This window comes from Rhinolophus sinicus, linkage group LG01 (genome assembly GCF_036562045.2).
Source record: "Rhinolophus sinicus isolate RSC01 linkage group LG01, ASM3656204v1, whole genome shotgun sequence".
Taxonomy (NCBI): domain Eukaryota; kingdom Metazoa; phylum Chordata; class Mammalia; order Chiroptera; family Rhinolophidae; genus Rhinolophus; species Rhinolophus sinicus.
Window position 1 is genome coordinate 190157910 of NC_133751.1, and position 23126 is coordinate 190181035.

At 35.6% G+C, this 23126-nt stretch overlaps 1 protein-coding gene across 1 annotated transcript in view; it reads right to left on the reverse strand.

Moving 5' to 3' along the window:
• The window catches only part of ABCA12 (ATP binding cassette subfamily A member 12), a 164114-nt gene that overhangs the window by 22702 nt on the left and 118286 nt on the right, over positions 1–23126 (reverse strand). The window contains exons 25-39 of the mRNA XM_019727083.2: positions 22125–22194; positions 21902–22036; positions 20869–21024; positions 19770–19956; positions 17441–17659; positions 16048–16244; positions 15201–15361; positions 13203–13439; positions 12686–12836; positions 10170–10422; positions 9488–9574; positions 8600–8693; positions 5822–5949; positions 3745–3832; positions 1891–1996 (exon numbers count right to left, since the gene is read on the reverse strand). Coding sequence (XP_019582642.2) covers positions 1891–1996; positions 3745–3832; positions 5822–5949; positions 8600–8693; positions 9488–9574; positions 10170–10422; positions 12686–12836; positions 13203–13439; positions 15201–15361; positions 16048–16244; positions 17441–17659; positions 19770–19956; positions 20869–21024; positions 21902–22036; positions 22125–22194 — 2269 coding nt within the window. The remainder of the gene's footprint in view (positions 1–1890; positions 1997–3744; positions 3833–5821; positions 5950–8599; positions 8694–9487; positions 9575–10169; positions 10423–12685; positions 12837–13202; positions 13440–15200; positions 15362–16047; positions 16245–17440; positions 17660–19769; positions 19957–20868; positions 21025–21901; positions 22037–22124; positions 22195–23126) is intronic.

A 23126-nucleotide genomic window follows, 5' to 3' on the forward strand; every position in this document is an offset into this window, starting at 1 on the left:
GCTTAAAACAACTACTAGAGAAGGGGGAGGTGCTAAGAGAATAGTTGAGTCGATTTTGAAAGACAATAGTATCATGGCACACCCCATACATATATTACAAAACAATAAAAGTATTTCAGGGTAACATGGATTTCTTCTTTGAAAGGCATCAGACTCTTTCCAGACAGGGTGGAAAGCTGCCAACTGTCATGAGTCTATCTAAGAAAAGGGAATTAAAAATAGAAGGTATCTCACTAGTAATCTCTACATTACTCAAGCTAAGCCTTATTTTTTAAGTGAAATAATTATAAATTTCCTTTTAGGGTCAATACATAGTTTATGTTGCAGAATCCTTAATTCTTTATACTCTGTAACTTAAAAATACAGTCGTAGGAACCACAACTAGACTAGCCTGTTGGAGTCCGGAGCGACTCCGATGACTTTGGCCTTGGCAAAGAACACTAATAATAAATGAAATCTGAATGTAGGTTTCAAAAGCTGACCCATCAAAAGTGACATTGGTCTCTTGTTCTCACCTACGTACCTGTGCTATATTTTCCCCTAGTCATTTCTATACTTTTTGTACTTTCATAATTTGTCACAGCAACAAATGTCTTTTGCTCTGCATAAGACATCCTGCTGAAAGTCGAGTGCTCAATCGTATTTCAAACCAGGTTACACTAGGCCCACCTTGTTTTAGTCACCATTTAACTTAACACTTTTGACTATGCACTTTGTTGAGGCTCTAGATCTCAGGACTATGTATAAATCTTGTTATTTTCTTTATGGTTCCTCCTGCCAGAGCAATTGGGGGAAAAATACTGTTTTTCTCTGAAATGGAGACTCCAAAAGATTCTGTTTATAGAATGAGTACTTGACTCCACAGTGTACTGGTCCAACCACCCGTGCCCCCGGCATACATTATGATGCTCAACAGCAGGGAGATGAAAGATAAATAGGCCTCAGTGTTTCTCGAAGATATGCTGTGTCTTTCTTTCCTACTTGAAAGGTTATTTGTTAGCCCACTTATCAGACTAGAAACTCAGTCTTGGCCAGCAAATATGTCACTCAATTTTTTTTTCCATCTTTAATATTTTTTTTAGGACCAGTATGGGAAAATAATTTGAGCAAGGCTTAAGAAGATGCAATGATCTGATGGGCAGTCATTGAATTAGGAAAAAAAAATCAGTCTCTTTCAAATTCAAAACCTTATTTTTAAAACTGTGCGGAAGCCTTTTGGGAAATCCAATTGAAGTAGATCTGGCTAAGTATAGAGAAGTAATAAAAAAATTTTCTAATACTCCATGCTTCATTTTTTTATTACTTCTCTATACTCAGCCAGAATATAGACAGACCAGGCTTCAGACCTGGGTTCAAATCCCATTTCTGAGCCACAGAGACATAATAGAGAATAATAATACTCATCCTGAAAGGGTGCTTGTAAGGAGTAGCAATACTTCATAGAAAGCATATTCATATAGTAAGTGCTCAATTAATGGTAACACTTTTGATCAGATATAGAATATTTTTGGTTTAAAAGTTTTGTTTTCATGTTTAGATTTGTATACAATATTTATTGATACTATTTTTTTAGCCTATATACAAGTAAATAGCTATAAAATATTTTCCTTTGAGGTATAACTATGAGGTCTGAGAACAGAACTAAGTGTGACTGCAGCATTACTATCCTGAATTGATAAATGAGAAACTAAATTAACCTGAAGTTGAGAGGGTTATCCCAAATGTTTCACCTGGTGGGAGTTTGGAAGTGGTAACTTCCAAAATCCTTTTAAAGATCTGTGGTTTATGTACCATAAAATACCTGCCACTGGGAGGAAATGGTATCTAACATGCATTTTTATATGGAGAGCAGCAAAAGTTGTACAAGAAGCTCTGTGTAAGTAACTTTACCGTGTCGGGCAGCATCATATTTTGACATGTTAACTCGCAGGAGGAAGTTATTCAAGCTGTTGAGGTAAGCTGGAAGGGAGTGATAGCCTTCTGGATCATACCACACCTGTTCAATTCCAAAAGAAGGCAAGATCAGAATTGTGTTGATATAAATTAGGCTGTCTTTATATCTGACAGCCTACAGAAATTATATGTAAAATAAGAGCACCATTTTCCTAGTAACACATTTCATCTTGGAAGATTATGAACCATCCCCCAGAGTGCTGACCTCAGACCTCTAAGTTTACAACTTAGAGATGGGCAGAGATTGGGAAAATAGTGGTTTTTTTTTCCTGTGTGATAGCACCAAGTTATTAGTTATCCTGATCTTCTCTATAGGCAAAGCTTTAAATCAACTGGAGAAATTATTATTATCTCCATCTCTGAGGCTGTTCTATAGTGATTCTTGAACTGGAACTACGGCATCCTATCTCACAATAATAATAACAACAAATGGCGTATATATCAGGCTGTAATAAGAACAGAATACAAATGCAAGCATTGTATCCTTAGCAACAAGATTGATAACCTTGTAATTCCCCCCACTAACATTTTATTCCTAGTTATAACCCAGACAGAAGTGATTTATTTTAACCTTCTACATCAAAAACAGAGGGATTTAAAATACTGATGGGCCTCACTTCAAGAAACCCAGTTGATAATTTAATTACAAATCTGATTTAGAGAGAAATTATTTAATATTAGAACTCCTTTGTTTATGCAAGAATATTTACTCTGTGGGGAGAGACGAAAGAAACAAAAGGAGGTGACATTCAAATTTCAGCAGTACTATATACTTTCTCTATAACTTTGTGAAAATCAGCTCAATGTCTATCTCACAGGGATGTGGTGAGGATGAAATTAGCTAGTTCGTGTAATAGGTGATACTAGTGCTTGGTTTATAATGAATATTGATAACTAAATGAGTATTAGGTCTCCACTTCCCCCACGTCTGAGTATGTCTCTTACTACCAAATAAGAAATATGTGAAGGGCAATTTAAAATTTCTAAGACTACCATTGATCATATGGCTAATCATATGTGTGTGATTCTGTGACTCTAGCTTGGTTCAAAACATAGATATGATCTAGAAGGGGAAATAAGCCAACTGAATTTTTTATCTCCATCAAGTTCTGTTAAGTTTCCATGTTCTTAAAGAAACAAGGCTAAACATATATTAAGAATATATGCATAAGACAATGTACAGTTTAACAAAAAATTATGAAGGGAGTAGTACATCCATTGAACCATCGCTCAGATTGAGAACAGAAATTTCCAGCATCCAGGTCATCTTCTCCCTGACCTTCTGTGTCCTTTCAAATGATGATACTCTCTTCCCTAAACAATATGGTTGAGTTTTGCCTACTCTTAAAGTTTACAGTAAAGGCAATTATAGTTATATGTTCCTTTTCATCTTTTTTTGTTGTTTTTTATTAATAATGTTTGGGAAAATTAGTTGGTGTGTTATATAGAACTGAGTTCATTCATTTCCATTGCTGAAAGGTCTATTGAATGAAAATATAACAATTTACTTATTTATCCTACTGTATATGGGCATTTTGGGTTGTATTTTTGGCTAATATGAGAAATACTATCATGTACATTCTTATATATGAATTGTGGTACTTATGCGTACACATTTCCCTGGGTGAAATACAGAGGACTGGAATTACTGTGCTTTGGGGTATGTATTATACCAAACTGCTTTTCAAATTGATGGTCCCCATGTTTTGTTTTTACCTCATGAAAATGCTTGAACACTTCAAGTTCACATTCTCATGTATGTGACGTCCCAGAAGAAAGTATATAATTTACCTTGGCAAGTGTTCTATTGGCAGGAACTTCTGTTACATCAAAACGCAGGTCGTCAGTCAAAGGCAACCCAAAACTCCAACCTCCATATCTATATAGAATAATAAAATTTATATTTGCTTTAGTGGAGAAAATAGTCATAAATAGATCTAAAATGTTTAACTAAAAGCTCAATTTTTTCTTACCGTTAAGAACACATTGACCGTATGAAATAAATACTGCCTGAAATATATTCTGTTTTTATCAATTTATTTTATCATATTTTAGTCTAAAATTTACATTATAACTAGAGGTAAAAAGTTCTAAGTGATAGCAAATGTGGAGTAATCATTCCGAAAATAAGTGACATATAATCTAACCAATTTCTCTAACTTAACTGAATCTGCACCGTCTCAAAAATCTTAAGATTTGTGTGCTTAATTTAATTACTTCTTTTAGGTAATTTGATACTAAAATGATATAACATCAGTTCTTATCTATTTTCAAGTGGCTCCATTTCCTCAATTCTCCAAACTTTTTCCCTTAGATTGATCCCTGGTGCTATACTTACTCTCTTCCTGAATGTTTGAAGGTGAGTTGTATCTATATGACTACCTGTCAGGTCATGGTCTCTTAAAAATAAAAAGTGGATTTAAAAAAGCCAAGTAGTAATTTAAAGGATAAGTTAGTTTAAATGTACTAGATTAGGGTTGGGTTAAATAAATAATTATGCGGTCACACTAGTTTAATCTTCCTGTGACTATTATTGTAAATGGGATTTCATAGAGCTATATTTTTGACATGCAAAGTACACTATAGTATATTGTTCACTTTTTTTTAATCAGGCTTTAGAACAGTTTATTTTTAATAAGTCACATTTTATTGAAAACATTTACATATATTTCTGACAAAAAATTGTAAAAGTATATATAGTAAATGTTGGTTATATATACTGGTTACTATATACAGTAAATATTGGATGTATAGCATATTGGGTAGAGAGATGATATTTTCTTTTTGCTCTTCTGTGGTTTGTATTTTATAGGCAACATTCATCCTTTATGTACATTGAGAAATAAAAGAGGGAAGAGATGGAATAAAGGAGAAAATAGTAGCTTACTGCAAGCCTACAAACTTCCCCCCATCCCGGCTTTATTGAGGTATAATTGACAAATAAAAATTGTATATATTTAAGGTGTACAAGTTGACCTTTTGATATATGTATACATTGTGAAATAATCACCACAATCAAGCTGATTAACATGTCAATCGCCTCACATAGTAATCATTTTCTTTGTGTTTGTGTGTGTATGTGTATGTGCTGAGAACTCTTAAGACCTACCCTCTCAGCAACTTTCAAGTATACAAGACAGTATGGTTAACTATAGTCACATTGCTGTCAATTAGGTCTCCAGAATACACTCATGTTGTGTAACTGAAACTTTGTATGCCTTGACCAACATCTCTCCATGTCCCCCCTGCCCCAGACCCCAGCAAGGACCATTCTACGTGCTACATCTATGAGTTTGACTATTTTAGATTCCACATATAAGTGAAATCTTGCAGTACTTGTCTTTCTGTGTCTGGCTTATTTCACCAAACATAGTGGCCTCCAGGTCCCTCCACGTTGCAAATGAAGCCTACCAACCATACAGCCATGGCATATGCCTAAGCGGCCTTACTACACATGAACACATTTTATCCACATGCAGACAGCACATCGTACTCTAAGTTTTGAGATATTTATATTGGAACTAAGGCTACTTGTCACCAAAAGCAACGCCTTAAAATTCTCCAAGTTGGCATAATCCAGTCAATAACTTCTCTTTTGCTTCCAGAAAAAAAAAAAAAACATACAAATTTCACAACACATTTTTGAGGCCTGAACAAATCAATGCTTTTCGATTTGCTCAAAATGAATCTTCATTTAGCACCCGTACCTAACTTTTAGTGCATAAGGCTGTTTAGATAAAACAGAGAGTTTAACAATGTAAATAAGTGATAGAAATGTACAGCTATTGTTTCAAGTCTAGAAGGCAGTTACCATTAAATTAGAAAGCAAGATATGCTAAATTAAATGTTATAAACAGAGTATTTTTACCTTTTTTGCATAAACTCATTCGCAGTTGATATAAGATAATTTTCTAAGCGGTGCCCAGTCAGGTTATAAATTACTTGGGAAGAATAAGTTCTTCTATGAGGTGGCGAATAGTTAAACTTAGGACATTCCTGAAAAATAAAGTTAAACGGTAAGTTCTTTGTGTTAAGGAGCTTCAGTTTCATGATTGGTCTGTTTTCACAATTGGTGGAAAGTGACATCTGTCCTCTGACATTAAAGAGCTTTGAAAAGGAAGGCATCTTGCCTATGCCAAGAAATTAGAACAAATAGTTATTATATAGAGAGAGCAGATATATGTGTTTAGGGCTCACTTGGAGTCAAAAAAGAACACAAGTTAACTATGTGTTAGTTTTCTTTTACTGTACTAACAAGCTTGATATGTTTGGAGAAAAACATTTAACACTAAGATGACTCAAAATAGTCTCAATAATTCACAGGGAAGAAACAAATGTTTGCCCCCAAATTGAAAAGATCACAGTAACAGACTTAAGTTCTCAGGGACTGACAGCAGCGGATGAAAAATTTGTTTTCTATTAATTTTAAGGTCCCAAACCTAGGTGTCAGAGTTCAATTTTACGTATATCTAAATCTAAATTTAATTTTATATAAATCTAATTCTAATCTTTATATACATAAATCTAAATTTATTCTAAAATAAAAGTATATATATATATATATGTTGCAAAGTTGCATGTATATATATTGCAAAGATAATACAGAGAGCCCCTGGATAACTTTTGCCCAGTTTCCCCTATCGTTAGTGTCTTATGTTACCATCATACACTTGTCAAATTAAATGCATTGGTATATTATTATTAACCAATCTCAGAACTTAGTTTTAACCCCTTATTTTTATCCTCATTCCTTTCTGCACTTCCTGACCACTTACTTTTCACCGAAGGTTCTCATGCTTCACCTCCATGAAGTTTACTTTGGGAAAAGCCTTGCATTTTTTCCAGTTTTTCCTTCCACCTTTCACATGATGTCTCAGAGCCTGAGCCTAAGACCACACGTGTGTACCAAAAGCATAAAGTGGCAAGTTGCTTTAAGAAACGAATGCTGAATTTCACCTTACATCAAGTTGTATCAACTTGAAGATCACATTCCAGAATGCCACTGGTTTCACAAATAGAAAGATACCCTTCTATATATATATGTAATGTAATCTTTTAGCTTTAATTTTTTGTTGAATTATATTATACATACAGAAAAGCACATATAAGTTCACTGCTTGATGAATTTTGACAAACTGAACCTCTGTAACCAGAAACCAGATCAGGAAACAGAGCAATGCTAGTAGTACCCTGGAAGCCCTCTCATATTCCCTGCTAATCACGACCACCCCCAAAGTAACTGACACAGGATAATTTTGCCTGTTTTTGTATTTTGTATAAATGAAATCATATTATACGTATTCTCTTGTATTTGGCTTTTTTTTACTCATCATTTGTTGGTGAGAATCTTCCAACATGATGTGTCTAGTTACAGATCAATCATTCCTGTTTTGCTGTATATAGAATTTCATTGTGGAAATATATTACATTCAATTTATCCACTCTACTGTTGGTGGGAACTTGAGTGGTTATTATGAATTGTATTGTTATAAATATTTTAGTATATGTCTCTTGGTGAACATATTCACATTTCTCATGTGTATATAATAGGAATGAAATTGTAGGTCCCATATGGCATGTATATCTTCAGCATTAGTACATACTATCACTTTTAAAAACTGTTTACACAAATTTAGATTCTCACCAGCAGAGTATTAAGTTGAAAATTTTTAATCTATTAGGTTTTTTAATTAAAAAATGTGTCCAGATTCCAATTTTAAATACTAAATTAGTTGGCTTTTACTCTAAGTTGAACAAAATATGTAAAGGATTTCATAAATTAACTAGATTAGATGAGGAATTAGAAAACTCTTTCAGTACTGGGTAAGACTAATATTTAAATAAAGGATTCTAAAAGATAACCATTGCATCCCAATTATTGTTAGTAACTGTCTTTCATGAAAACACAAAAAAATAGGTTGCATTATTGAAAACATTTTCATTCTAAAATATTGTCTCAAGACAATGTAGGGTACAATCACGTGACATTTGGAAGAAAATATTGCTAGATTCCTCCCCATGGAGAAGTAAGTCAATAACATAGTGACTCTCAGAAACTAATAGTGACCTCTTATCTTCAACTACCTTTAATTTCTCCACTGAATTTGATTTTCTTAAAAGCTTTCTTGAGAGGCCTAGAAAACTAAGTGTGTATAGAATACAGACAGGGAAAGGGATAAGTGGACAATCTTTTTTGTTACTTTCAGAACATAGATTTTTCTTGCATCCTGATGTGTTGCTTAGAGACATCTGGAGTTCTGCTCTGGACTCATACACATTACTGACTTCTCAAATGATCACGACAGTGGCAGTCTCACTGTCACTGTTTTCAAATATGACAGTTATGGTGGCATTTTGCTGAATGAAACATAGAGCTTTCTGGGTAAAACTGAACTGAAACAAAAAATTCATCTTCAGTTAGTTTCTACAAAGACCGTCGTAGAATTACCTACCTTTGGAAATTTGTCCTGAGATGGATTTACAACAGCGACCTGAAGTTCAAAGCCAATATTTTTGAGCTGCCCAGGTCCACTAGCTTCCATTAAATGAAATTATACTGAATCTTTGGTAACCTAGATAGATCTTTCAAGTTTTGATATTTATTCCTTTCTTTTTTCTATTTAACCAAAAGTGAATTCCATCTTACCTGGACATTTTCTGAGCAGGAGCAAACACCAAAATTAGTGATACGTTCTCCACTGGTATTCCATTTTCCCAGACTGTTTTTCTTTAAACACCTTCTGCAAGTAAAAATTATATTGACATGAGGTCGGTGTGCATTCTCATGTTTATGTATGATCCTAGAAGTGACTATTTTGTATTAAATTCCTGTTATAGTCCCAGGTACAATTTACTGCTTTCTCACAACTTGAATATACATTGCACTACCGTTTTCAAATGATCTGACATTTTATGGGGAGTTGAGGGATAGCACTAAGGGATTAAACAGTGTTAAGATCAAAACTCATTGAACTATCTTAACATGGCAGGATGGGGCTTGTTGACTCCTTTTTTTCTCTTTGCTCTTTTCATTCTCTTCTCGAACAGGTAGGGGACGTTAGCAAAATGATGCACTAATGTCAAGTTTACATGTGTTATGCACTATCTTGGAAGTTTGAATAAGCAACACTACATCGTGTAAAAGCCTGGGGACTGGAGTCAAGACTTGGGTCTCAGCTTTAGCTATCCAACTTCCTACCTAAATTTCTTTATATAAGAATCTTAGTCTCTATGAGCCTCACTTTCTTCATCTTAAAAATGGGATTAATAATTCACAGGATTGTTGTGATTGTTAAATAAGAATATGTACACAAAAGAACTTTACAAGTTATAAAGCACCCAGTGTTTATCAGGACAGCAAAGTGTAGCCAGGAAATGAACTAAAGGAGATAGATAAAACCTGTTAAACACAGATTTCTATTAGGACACTGCCTTTCTCCAGCCAAATACAATACACCCACTCATCCACACACCATCACACACATACACACAGAGTGGAATGTTGAAAAAAAGAAAAAGAACAAGATCCACTTACAGGTCACTGGTGTTCAAACACAGGTTGTCGATGCCAGGGAAGGCCCACATTGCTGAGACCAGTGCATTTGTGCTTGGGTTAGAATTCCTGTAACATTAAAGAACAGAAACAAATTCATGATTCCTCCATGAGTCTCCCATAGGAAACTCATGCTCACGAATAACTTGAAGAAATGAAATATGCTTTCTATAGGACTGTTTTCTTAAAAATTTAAGAAAGACTTAGTTTCAGGAGGGAAAAAAAGTGTCACACAAAAATAAGCACACAATCTCTATTTGGCTGCCTTGTTATTTTCTTGATTGACACATACATTTAGTATATAAAATTATATTATACAGAATTCTGACATTATTTTTCAATATTAGTGAGACTAATAAAAAGTTATTTGCTACATATTACAATCGATTTGGAAGCCATACCTAACCTGGCTTTCTTGATTAAAGTCTAGTCATTAAAAATAAAGATCTACTATAACTTTATTTTTAGACAGACAACAAAAAGTTATTTGTTGGCGATAGAAGTGTCATGTCACAATAAATCAAACTGTCCATTCCTTTGGCAGAATTAAATACTGTGGCTCCTAAGTTCTTATTCTTCAGCATTCCATGGTATTCATTCAGGTAAAACCACACCTCGGAAGCACTGTGGGAATGTCATCTTAGGTTAAAGAAGAGAAACTTACGCATAGAAGGCTGTCTGTTCAGAGGTACCATAAAGAGATGGGGAGATCTGGACCTCTGGATAACTGTTTCTGGAATTTCTCAGTGTGCCAAGGCCCATGGCAGTCGTTACGAAGATGATGGGGAGGATAACCTGAGCAATGAAACCTTTCCAGTTCCTGCGGGTGTGGTGGAACCTCTTAATGAGTATAGCCATTATCTTCTTCAGGAACAGTCCAAAACCTTCCAGTCTCTCTCCTCTTGTCAGGATTTTGTCTGATTAAAAAAAAAAGAGAGAGATTTGATATGGTTCCGGAAAGTCCTGGTCAATCAAATAATAAAGTAACTTCAAAAACTATAAACTATGGATAGATGGTATAATGTGATGTGCTGGGGAGAGCTTACATTTTAAAGACTGGGATTTTAGGTTCAGCGCTTTATTTATCAGCTTTGGGCCTGAGCGTCTCTATCTCATAGCGCTGTATGTAAAAGTGCTTTGAAAATGATAAATCACTATACACAAAATATTATTAGTCATATACACAGTAATTGTACAAGGCAAAATTAGATATTTATAATTTTATAAATGAATATTGTCCCCAATCTCCAGTCTCGGTCTCAGTCTCAGTATGTATTACTAATATTGAAGAGATAGCTTCTACCAACAGATTGAATTCAAATAAGAACAATGGAAACCAAAACAGCAACCTAGTCTAAGAACACATTTCTACGGTGAGTAACTTAATGGTTATAATTCTAACTGGTTTTCATTCTAATGTGCTTCTCATTCTAATGAGTTCATCTTAACGTGGGAAAAGGAAAATGCTCTCCTCCAAAGTATAATTCTAGTGCATTTATTCGTTACATTCTCCATAGAAATTATGTGGCATTTCAAAACCCTATTTTTACTACTACGGTCACAAAAAAGAACATATTGGGGAAAATGTCTCTGCTTCTCCCTTCTCAAATGCTCTTCAGGTGCTGAGAAAAATGTCATAGCTTCTAAGAGTAAGAGCAGCTGTGGAGGCCATAAACTGTTGCTTTCTCAATAATGCTCTTACAACTGATAATTTCAGCAGGCCCCTCTAAAAAATGGGTTCAAATATAATATTTCTCCCCCTAAGGCCTGCCGCCAAACATTCCTTTACATGTGATAAGGTGTGATATTCGTCAACTCTGTGGATAGTTTTAATTCTTTGCCACAAATTATGCAGCACAAAAATCACAATCTTCATTTAGCTGATAAGGAAAAATACAAAGCTGCTTAATTTAAAATGAACTCCAATTAAACAGAGTGAACAAGTTTAAATGCAAACTCATATCTCTGCAAAGGGGAATTGTAGAAGGAGCTGAATATTTTAAGTTAATTAGTATGCTTTTCTGTTTCTTGAGAAATTACATGTGGATGACTTACAGGTGTATCAAACAGAGCAAATGTGCATTCTAAAAGATAATGTCAACTGAGGGGTACATTTTGACTAAAGAATAGTTTCAAATTATGAGACAAATGCAGAAGCAAATACATAACATTTACTTCCTGAAGCAAATGACCACATTCTAATCAAAGTCCTCAATTCCATGAACTCAACAATTATATTCTCCAAAAGATGATAAATGAGGAATATGGCAGAGGACAAATGAGACTCCAAGTTCCAGTATTATATAAACATCAGAGATGACGTTTTCCGAGTTTTAGAGCCAGACTAAAGTTTAATTAAAAGTTCTGTTCCTAGAGATTTTTCTCAATTTAAGTAGTCATATGGAGTATGACTACTCCATAATTTAAATATCATTTTACTACATGATCCCTTAAGTAAACAGTGTTTCCAAAGGAATAAATTAACTGTCAGAAAAAGAATAATAGGATAAAAGTTATTTTTAAAAGAGCCAGATTCCTCAAAGTCATGTCAAGAAACATGATTTTTCAAACATATATTGTGTGAAGAATTATGGGGGGAATCTATTATAATAGGTTCATATTCATCAGGTGCAACTCCATCAATTCAGAGACCATCCTCCAAAAGCATTTTCTCAGAGCCTAAATTTTCTCAGCACCTGAATTATTCAGAGAGGTGGAAGGTTAGACATGCCTTCCAATCAGGTCCCGTAAAGAGTGATGACCATTTTTTTTAGACTTTTTCTTTTTGATGATTATTACCTCCACTTGTACATGCCCAGTAACAGTGAGTGAACTATCTTACAAGGTAACTCTTTCCACTGTTGGACAGCAACAATCACAAGAAGGATTTTAACTTGTTGAACACAAATCTGAGATTATAGTAAGTGACATCTCAAAAATAACTTCTAGTAGGTAGGGGAATACTTATTACTGCCCTAACAAGGAGGTTCTTTCACATTCTTCAAAATATTTTTGAAATAGAGAACTCAATTTGGCTTAATGAATATTTTGTATATTAAAAAAGGAAAGCTTATTGTTTTAGTCTTTTTGAATTTAGGAAGAAAATTTAAAGTTGAATTTTAAAAAATCAAAATCTGTCCTGTAATTGGAATTAAGCAAAATATGTGATTAGATTTATACCATCTCTGTCTGTGAAATTGCTGCTGCTCACAGATAAATCATCAGGAGTTGAGATGCCATTGGTACTGGAATTTCCAATCTTCTTTTGTGTTAAGTGCTCAAGAGTCATATCACTAGTTTTGTGTGACTCTTTAGTCAAGTTCAGAAAAACCTAGAAAGAAAAGCCAGAATGATTCATTAACATAAAACATGCATATCTTTTCTAGTTTCTAGGCTCAATTTTGATTTTGACTTTTTTATCATATTTCTTGAGACGTGTGAGTTTAAGTGACTATTTTTGAGAAGAATTTTAAGTGACTATTTTTATACATAAAAAATAGTTGCTCTCTATTTGGAGCAACATGTTTGTTCTCAGAAGTTGGTTTTACAAATGAATAATATTAAGATACTTTTAAGATTTTCTAATTTGTAAATTGTTTATATAAAAATGTTCTTTTCTTTAAAAACAAGTATACATATTTATTCTAAGAGAACAGTAAGTTACAGCTTTAAGAAGAAAGGAAATGTCCAGGTGTACCTCTTCCACGGTGGTATCTGAAATGCCATAGCACCCGATGTTGAGGTCACCCATGCCATTGTCCAGTGCTCTTAGGAGTGACAGATAGGCGCCTGAGACTTTGGTGCCAAATGGAGGAAGCACATAAACAAGCTCTCCCCCGATGTCCTCCTTGAGGTAGGCTTCAGGGAGGTGTGACTTGATCATTGACGTCACAGCCATTGTGTCACATATTGCACTTGCATTTAGATTTGGACTCTAGGGACAAAATCAGAGGTTAAACACTCCCTTGTCTATAGACTGTAGTGTCCAAGGGCCCTAATCAGAGGGTGGTGAGGTCTTTTAGGCCACCCCAGACCTGAGTCAGACCACAAATAACTCCTCCAGTTGTTACCTGTCCCACTTGGGGGTCTCTATAGTTGTCTGCAAATCATTATTCTACTGGCTCCATTCTCCCACCTCTCCCAGTCCCTTCTCCAACCTCCTTGTCCACTATCCTCCCTGTTGCTTGCTCTACTCCAGCAACCGCAGTCTCTTCTCTGTGTTAGAGTGCTTCGGGCTCAGGCACAGCCCCCCAGGGCCTTTGCAAGTGTTTCTTTGCCCCGAGATAGTGACATGGCTCATTCTCTCCCTGGCTCCAACTCTTGGATCCACTGTCACTTTCTCAAAAACCACCACCCCTCTTCCTACCCTACTTAAAATGGCACCGCTCAGCATTCCCTATTTTCCTTCCTCTACTTTATTTCTACCCATAGCATTTATCATCTGCTAATGCACTCAATAATATACTTATTAATTGGGTCATCTGAATTCCCCACTCTCCATCAGAATATAAACTTCATGAAGACAGAGATTTTAATATCATCAATTTACTGCAGTATCCCCAATTCCTAGGACAGTGTCTTGGATATATGATAAGGCATAATACACACTTAATACAAAACTTTTTGACTGTATTAATGACTACAACAATACACTACTTTTTTTTATTTTGGAAATTACATCAGGGTGATTAGACAGAAAATATATGATGGTGGTCAAAATGAAATGACAGTGGTCATATGACTAACAGCATGGACACCTTGCACAGTTTGGTAAATCATATTCTGTTTTAGGTGGTACAAAGATGCTTAGTCAGCATTCTTAAAAGATGTAAAAGAAAACCACCATTGGTATGTCTGAGGTAGTCTTCACATTGCCATGTGAGGAATACTGATCAGAAAATGAATATGTGAAGGTATTTTTTCTTCATTTGCTTCTTTTTTTAAAAAAAATTAGTGTCAGGTGTACAAAACAATGTAATAATTAGACATTTACACCCCTCACAAAGTGATAACTGCCCTCCCCCAATTTATTACCCCTCTGACATCGTATATAGCTGTTACAATTCCATTGACTCTATTCCCTATGCTGTACTCCACATTCCGTGATTGTATATATTAAATTATAGTTGACATTCATTATTATTCAGCTTCAGCTTCAGGTGTACACTGCAGTGGTCAGGCATCTACACCGTCCATGAAGTGGTCTCCCTAATAAGACAAGTGCCCATCTGACACCCTACAAAATCTTTACAACATTATTGATTATATTCCCCAAACTGTTTGATAAAGCAGAAAATCTAACTTTTTAGCCTTACAGGCAGAAATGCTACAGAACCTAAAAGGCTGGTCCTCCTTCAGTAACCTGAGGCTCTAAATCACTTTTTACCTCACACATTGGTTCTTAATGTGTGACCCCAGACTAGTAGCATCAGCATCACCTGGGACCTTGTTAGAAATGTGGTAAATTCTGAAGCCCCATCCCAGATGTATGGAATCAGAGCCTCTTGGGGTGGGGCTAGAAGTCTGGTTGACCAAGACCTCCAGGAGTTCTCATGCTCGCTCACGTTTGAGAAACACGAAGCTAGCATATTGGTAGTGAATTTTAGCAACAAATAAAGTTGGAGAGATCCTGCCTCCGTTTCACACAAAATTAACTTATGACCCCATAATACGGTATATTTTCTCCCCTACAAACCTTTTTCTTGGTGAGTGTGAGGTGATAGCCATCCCCGAATGCTTCCTTGAGGTAAAATGGTGAGCCACAGCAGCGCAACCCACCCTGCTCCAAGAAGGCAATGCGGTCGCTCAGCACTTCAGCTTCGTCCAAGTGGTGCGTGGACAGAATGATTGTTCTGGCTTGAAAATACAGAGGCGAACAACCAAGAATGAAAAAGGAAAATACAGTTCCCAAGATACACAAGTTAGCACAAGCAAATCTTGTGATTTATGAGAAGACTCACATTTTATGAGCTAACAGAAAATCTGACCAGAGGAGCTTCCAAAAGGTCAAAGAAAAATTTTAGAAGGAGTGTTCCTAAATATTTGGGTCTCTCTCTCTCTCTCTCTCTCTCTCTCTCTCTCTCTCCCCCCCATCTCTTCCTCCCCTCTTCCTTTCATCACTATGAAGAAGCAGTAATTTTAAAGATTTTTGAATATTCCTCTCTGATTAATCTACTCCACTCTGATTGCTCTTTGCTTTACATCCCGTTAGCACTTATTTAGTCTGTTTTCAGTTTATCTTCATTTGTGTATGTTTGGTTTCTCTAATTAGATTCTAAGCTCCTCTAGGCAGAATGTGGAACTGCTATTGGATTTACATGCTCTCAAAAAGGCCAGGTAAGCACTCAGTTCACAGTGGGCACTATATTGATATTAACTAATTGACCCAGAAATTTAGCTGGGAGAAAAGAAGACTTGAGAAAAGGAAGAGCCTATCTGAGACCTTTCATGGAGATCGTGAACAGAAAGACTTCAGTCTGTGTGTATCCCAGAAGGCAAAATTATGACTGTGGGGTAAAGAAGTTATAAGAAGGTACTCGTACCAGTTTTGTTCTTGGATATAACATCCCATATACTTCGGCGAGAACATGGGTCAACTCCAGTGGATGGTTCATCCAAAATGACCACCCTTGATCCACCAATGAGAGCTATGGATATGGATAGCTTCCTCTTCATTCCTCCTGACAACGTTCCAACTCTTTTATGACGATGGCTATATAGTCCAGTATCTTTTAAAGTCCTTCAAAAAATAAGGTATAGTGGTTATTTTCTTTACAGATAGAACAAGTGAATATTGGAAAAATATAATAAGTACCCTAAATGATAGAATTTCACTAAGAAACCATTATGTGCTCAGCAAGGTGCAATAAACTACTAAAAATTCATGTCATAATTTTCTATTATTTGTCATGTAATTGGAGGTATGAAATTAATGCTCAGGAAACAACACAAAGGAATATATGGCTCATTATTTTATTCATTCATTTGACAAATATTTTAGAGTATCTGACCTTTTAGTGCCAGACTGTATTTTAGGTGCTAGGTGAAAAGAAGTGAACAGATAATGTTTCTATCCATAGAGATTATTTCTACTATGAGTGTGTATATCAGGAGGTCTATAGAGAAAATTCAGTTAATAAACATATTCTCTAAGTTTATAATATGCCAAGTGGTGATAGATGTAAAAAATAATAAAGCAGGGTATATGAGATGTGTATTACTTGGGCATTCTATTTAGGCATCTATTTTATATCTGGTGGTTTCCTCAGAGAATGTGACATGTCTTCAGAGATCAAGAAAGTGGAGGACTAAGTCAAATGGTTATTTGGGAAAGGCTGCTCTAAGTAGAGGGAGCAGTAATTGAGAAGCTCTGAGGCTGGAGCAGGCCTAACATAATCAAATGTACAACTGGGCAAATGTACCTAGAGCAGAGTGAATGGGGGTGAGGAGAAGGAAATGAATCAGGAGTGAGATTGGGGAGCAGGTCAGGTAGGGCCTCATAGACTTGGATAAGGTCATTACTGAATTTCACACAGAGTGTGGTGAGAAGCCGTTAGAGGGTTTTGAACCCAGGGATGGCATGGGCTGATCTGCAGTTTAAAAAGGTCACCCTGGCTGCTCTTTGAAGAGTAGAGTGTATACAGGAGAGTAAAACCTCGAAGTCCAGGTAGGAAGCTTGAACCCATACAGTAATCAAGGAGATTAGAAACAGAGGATTTGGGGCAATATGGGAGCCAGAGTTGAAGAGAATTAAACAATTCCTATATAACTGGCTGGTGAGGATAATGATATTAAATGTATTCAATATCAGAAAAGTAGAAAAACTGAAAATCAATTGGTTTGTGAGAAAATATTTCCTATTGGTATTATTGGCATAGCTTGACTTGTCTTTGAGAGGCGTTACCAATGCATATTCTCATTCGTGTCATAACTGACCTTTTTACTTCCTCATGCAGCTGCTTTTTAGTCCAATGAGGAACTTTGATGGAGCCATATAAGAGAAGGTGTTCCTTGGTAGTGAGGTAACTAAACAAAACGTCGTGTTGCATGCAGACCCCCATGTTCTTCCGTACAGTGTGCAAGTCTGTTTTGATATCTTTTCCATAAACAAAGATGGTACCGGCTGAAGCCCCAAAGAGTCCAGTCAACATGGAGCTGGAAATAAAGAAATGATAAAGTAGGTTGAACCAAGCATTTAAGCTAGATTTTAGGACCAAATATATCTCAGTTGTTAGAGGAAAAAAAATGTTAACAGTCTATCTCCTCAGGCAAGATCATGAAATAAAATGGTATTAAATGGGATTAAAAAAACAAAAATTACTTTTAAGCTTTTAATAATTTAGAGTGTTACAGAAACACTACAAAATGAAGATGGTGGTGGTGGCAATAATGACAGAAAGGCTTTTTCACTGTCAGTGCACTGTCTCCTTCAGCAAACCCATGTACTTCCTCATGATCAGATAGTTTCCATAGATTGTAAAGTCTCAAATTTACATCCCTAGCCCAGACCTCACCACTCAGTTCCAGGCTTGCTTTATACATCCAGCAGGCAACGTCACTTCTCCATGAAATGTCTTACAGGGTCCTTGAACTCAACCTGTTTAAAACTGAACCCATGATCTTTGCACTCGAGCTCATGTCCTCATGTCACCCCTTCCCCATATGGTAAATCCATACAGTGGTTACTGGCCTCAAATCCAGTTGTTTTCGTATCCTTCTCCTATCTTAGTCTCATAACTCTGCCCACATCTTTCCATTTTCCCAGCACCACCGTGGCGTAAGCCGCCATCACTACTTCCGCACTGCTGCTGTAGGCTTTTCTCTTGACTTCCTACATGCTCGTTGGCCATCTCCAGTCCCTTTCTCCACATTGTGACCAGAATATTCTCACGTAGCTAATTCCTTGTCATCTTTCAGATGGCTAATAAACGGGGCAATTATTTAATATCCATTTTCTTCACTAAAATGTAAGCTCCATGAAGTCAGGAAAAGATCTATTTTCTTAAGATACTGTCTCAGTTCCTAACTAGTGCCTTGCACTTAATATAGTTTCAATGACAATTAAAGATTAAATAGGGAATTGATATAATATGCAATTCTTCCCATAAAAATACACTGAAATATAAATAACATTTCATTCTCTATAGTAAAGGTTTATATTCAGAAAAATAAAATGGGGACTGTCTCAGCTAAAATTGCAACCTCTTCATAAGCTTTCTCTATCTCTTTTCTTCATTGGCCTCTCATTGCTTGGTAGAAATCTTGCCTTTTAAGCATTGCATCTCACTGGAAAGCCAACTCTGAATTTAAACAGGTCATGTAAATCAGAGTGGCTCCATGTTCACCCATTTCATGACCTTTCTTTGCCCCTTTTTATTTACAAAAAAGTTTAATTTGAATGTGTTTTGGCAGTCATTGAGTTTATTCATGATGACAGTAAACAGGCAGGATATCCAGCAACTGACATTATTTTCCAATAAGGGCTAGAGTGCCAACAGCAACTCCCAGCTAAGCTATGTGGAGCATTAGAAGTGAATCAATCAATCAATCAAAAGAATGCCACTTTAAAAATATTTGAATCTCTTTTCCATTAGAACACAGGAAAATGCTAGTTCAGTGAAGAGTGAGAAAAAAACAGACCATGTAGTGCTCCTATCTTTTTTTATCTGATAGCTGGTCATTCTTTTGCTTCTTTATGAATCAAAGCAAGGATTCCCTGTGAGGGAGCAGCTGGGGCTGAGTGTGTTTATACCAGAGTGTGTAAACTCAAGGTTGTACATGAGCCAAGACAGACATGCAAATAAGTCCAACACACTGGGCATGTGAGGTAGTATGGATTGTGGGGACTAGGGATAAACCAGAAAGCAGACGCCCCCTTTAAGAGAAGTATCACTAATAAGTCCCAGCCAGTTGTCCCAACCTGTAGACTCAATGTTGTCAAATGTCCTTTTATCTAAGAGATACCAAGAATATGTTTTTTATTAGAAAACTTCCCTATTTTAAAATATTGGTACTGAATTAAAATTTTTAAGAAGTACTTAGTGGACCAAGACTAGATAGAATAAATAAACTTAACTGGTGGGCCTGATCTGGCCTTAGCGCTCACGTTTTGGGATTGATCTCTGATTTAGACTCCATCCCATAGTATGCAACGTGAGCCATCTTAATCCATCTGGGAGATGTAATGACTTTACTTTTTGTGAAAGAGGCAAGGAAATAGTAAGCAATATGCTTCCGAGACAGTAAGTATTGAAAAGTAACATACATCGTAGTAGTTTTCCCGGCTCCATTGGGACCCAGCAATGAAGTAATATGCCCTTCATAAAAGTTCAGATTAAGGTTATCAACAGCAATTTTTGAGCCATAGATTTTTGTGACTCCATGCAGGGCAACCCCAACCGTGACATCTTTAGGTTCAGGCTCAATGTTGGAGGGAAACATGCCATCAGGACCTGGAGAGAAATCAAGAGAAGAGTTATAAGCTCACAAAGAAAGAAAATGCAGCTAGGGCTAGACTTTTTCTATATAAAAATATAGCTCTCTAAGTAAAAATTAATTCTAGAAACAAATGATCTATTATAGCCTTCAGCTTCCTTCTCAGGTGGTTAAAGAATAAATGAGAATGTGGAATTACATTCTCTAAGGTTTATATGACCCTTCTCTGTCAGAAAGAGTAGTTCCAGAATCTGGTATCATTATAATGAATTCAGTATTATTGAACAGATCTCAAGTATTAAAAAAAACAAGCCTAAGGCTTAGTTCTCTAACTGGATAGAATGATATCAACTTATGAAAAAAACAACTATAAGGTGTGATTTTATAGTAGCAGGGCTAGCTCAGATCTGTGGTTTATAGAATCCAGTTCATTAATTAATCTCTACATCTCCTTCAGACATGACAAAAATACCACTTATATGGGTCATCCTCCCTTTATAAAGATGACATTATTCACCCAATGTCAGTGAGACATAAGTTTTAAAACTGTTTGTCCAGTGTCAATGATGGGTTATGCCAAATTATGGGTTATGCCATATTTGTTACTTGGTTACTCCTTATGACTAGTGACAAATGGCTAAAGGTAGGGGTGTATACTGTGGCAAAGGAAAAAATTTTTCTCCATGCGAGTCTAACTTGACCACAAAGGGATCTGTAATCTTGGCCTAATTAGCCCCATATGCTAACCAACTGAGCTAATAGCCCAGAAAAAGCCACAATTTAATCTCCATAAGAGTCCAAACATATATGTGCAGACATATTCATCCATAACCAAAAGGATACTGTTGCCATTTAGAAAAACAATTAAAATCACTAGTCATGTAAAATTTATATCACTTTTCTCATAATAATGCATGTTGTTGACCTACTTGTTTTATTGGCAGATGGATTGGTGTTCTGCATCATGATATTAGTAAACATAAGGCCATTGCTTTTCTCGTGCTTCACCTCTGCGCATCCAAATCGCTCCTTCCAATAGGAAGGAAGGATTGGAAAATACCACGGGGCTGCCATGCCATATGTACCTGTAATAAAAATGCATTAGGAAAAATAACTATAATTTGATTGTTAACATTAAGCATCAGAAGCTAATTTCAGACAGTAGTCTCTCTTCTTTCTTTCTTTTCTTTTTGATATTACATAAAACTAAACAATGGTCTTGGTTTTCAAAGTAAAGTAAAAAAGATAGTTTTTCTTTTATTTTTTCCTTTTTAAACAGCTTCATTGGGGTATAATTCTGTACCATCAAATTTACTCATTGTGAGTATAGAGTTAAGATGATTTTTAGTAAATTCATAAAGTTGTGCAGGCATCACCACAATCCACATATTAGAATATTTTCTATAACTTTAAAAAGTTCTCTCATGCCCATTTCTAGATAAGCCCTGCTCCCATCCCAACTCCCAGGCAATCAGGGATCTTATTTCTGTCTCTACAGATTTGTCTTTTATAGAAATTTCATATGCATAGAATAGTACTCTTTTATTCACTTACAGCATCAGAAAAAAATGTACAAATATTAATGTCTTAGTTGAAAAACTCCCTAGCATGTTAGAAATCATGACCACTTGAGACATAGGATGGGGAACACAGGTAGTTATTTTCCATTAGAATTTGGTAAATTCTCTTTAGAATCAGAAGATTTGGTTTTTGCCTTATAATCCCATTTGGCAAGATTGGATTCCATGCTTTCTTAATTCACTCCATCCTTTATAGAAACATCAGAGAAGGAACTCACTAGTGTATTATCTCATCCTGGAAAATTGTTGGGTTAGTTTTGAGATTTAAGTATTTCTCTTTGGCAATTATATACGGTAAATCAAATATTAGAAAACATACATTAGCCAGCTTATAATGGTGAAAACCATAAAAAGCGTGCGTCTGTAGGAAGCATGTTCATACCTGGGAAAACATTCCTGACGTACCAAGCAATAAGGAAATAAATGAAAGAATCAGCTAGAATTAGACAGCACAGCCAGCCAAATGAGGTGGTGTCATCCTGAACAGGAGAACTGTACATATTTTCCCACTGAAGACCTAAAAAATGAACACATGCGTTTATTCTTGTGTGAGATGGACTGCAGTTGTCAAAGATAAAACCCGATTTTAAAGAAAGTGAGCCTACCAACGCCCTGCTCCTCGTATCGCGCAATGTATTGACTTGCATAACTAAATGCTGTTGGCGACAGCAGGCTCTGCGAAGAGAACAAATGGGAGTGACCATTCTTGTAGATTTCACACATTTTACTCAGATGGATCTTAATATACTTAAAGGTTTGGACACATGTAGATAAAATCATATTTAAAAAAAAATACAAGGGTCCCTTACCAAGACGCTACAACTGAAAGAAGAGGAGAGGGAACAGCAACAAACAAAAGCAAGAAAATTGTAACTTGGAAAAGGTTTTTCAGAAACCCAAAATACATAGCTGAACTTATTAAATGTTTCTCCGTACTGTATAAAATAGGTAATTACAAAGTAATGCAATGTTAACACTAAAATCAAATGAAATGTTAGGGGCCAAAAGAGGTTTTTACTTCATAAGTTGATTTCAGGTAATAGAAGTGCTCTGAGAAAATATACTAAAATGTAGATTGAAAAACTGACTACTGCAACAAATTAAACATTTAAATTGTGTTTAAATCCAAAGTGGTCAATGTTAGATGAAAGTTACTTATCACTTTCTATTTCTTTTATAAAAAGCAAAGTTTTAACATGACTTAGTCAATGATGAGGTTTACTTCTGCTTTCCAAATTTTATAATCTTAATGCTTTCATTAAAATTCTTAAATTAACTTAATCCTTTTGAATTAAAACGCAGAAAAGGATTCAAAATTGATTATATGCTGTCAGTGCATTTATTTTTATGCCTGTAAGTTATATCGTATGTCATGAAAACCATGACAATTATTCACATATGAGAATAATTCCAGTAATATAGGCTTTAAGACATTTAAGGAATTGGACCAGAGAGAAGTCAGAATTCTTGATGATCTTTAAAATGTGATATATTACATTTAACTACCACTTTCTTCAGGAACTATTAACAGCATCACCTATTATGGTTTTAGAAACTGCAGGGAAAATGTTTCCTTTTCATAGTCTTGTACTTGTATACAATGGTAT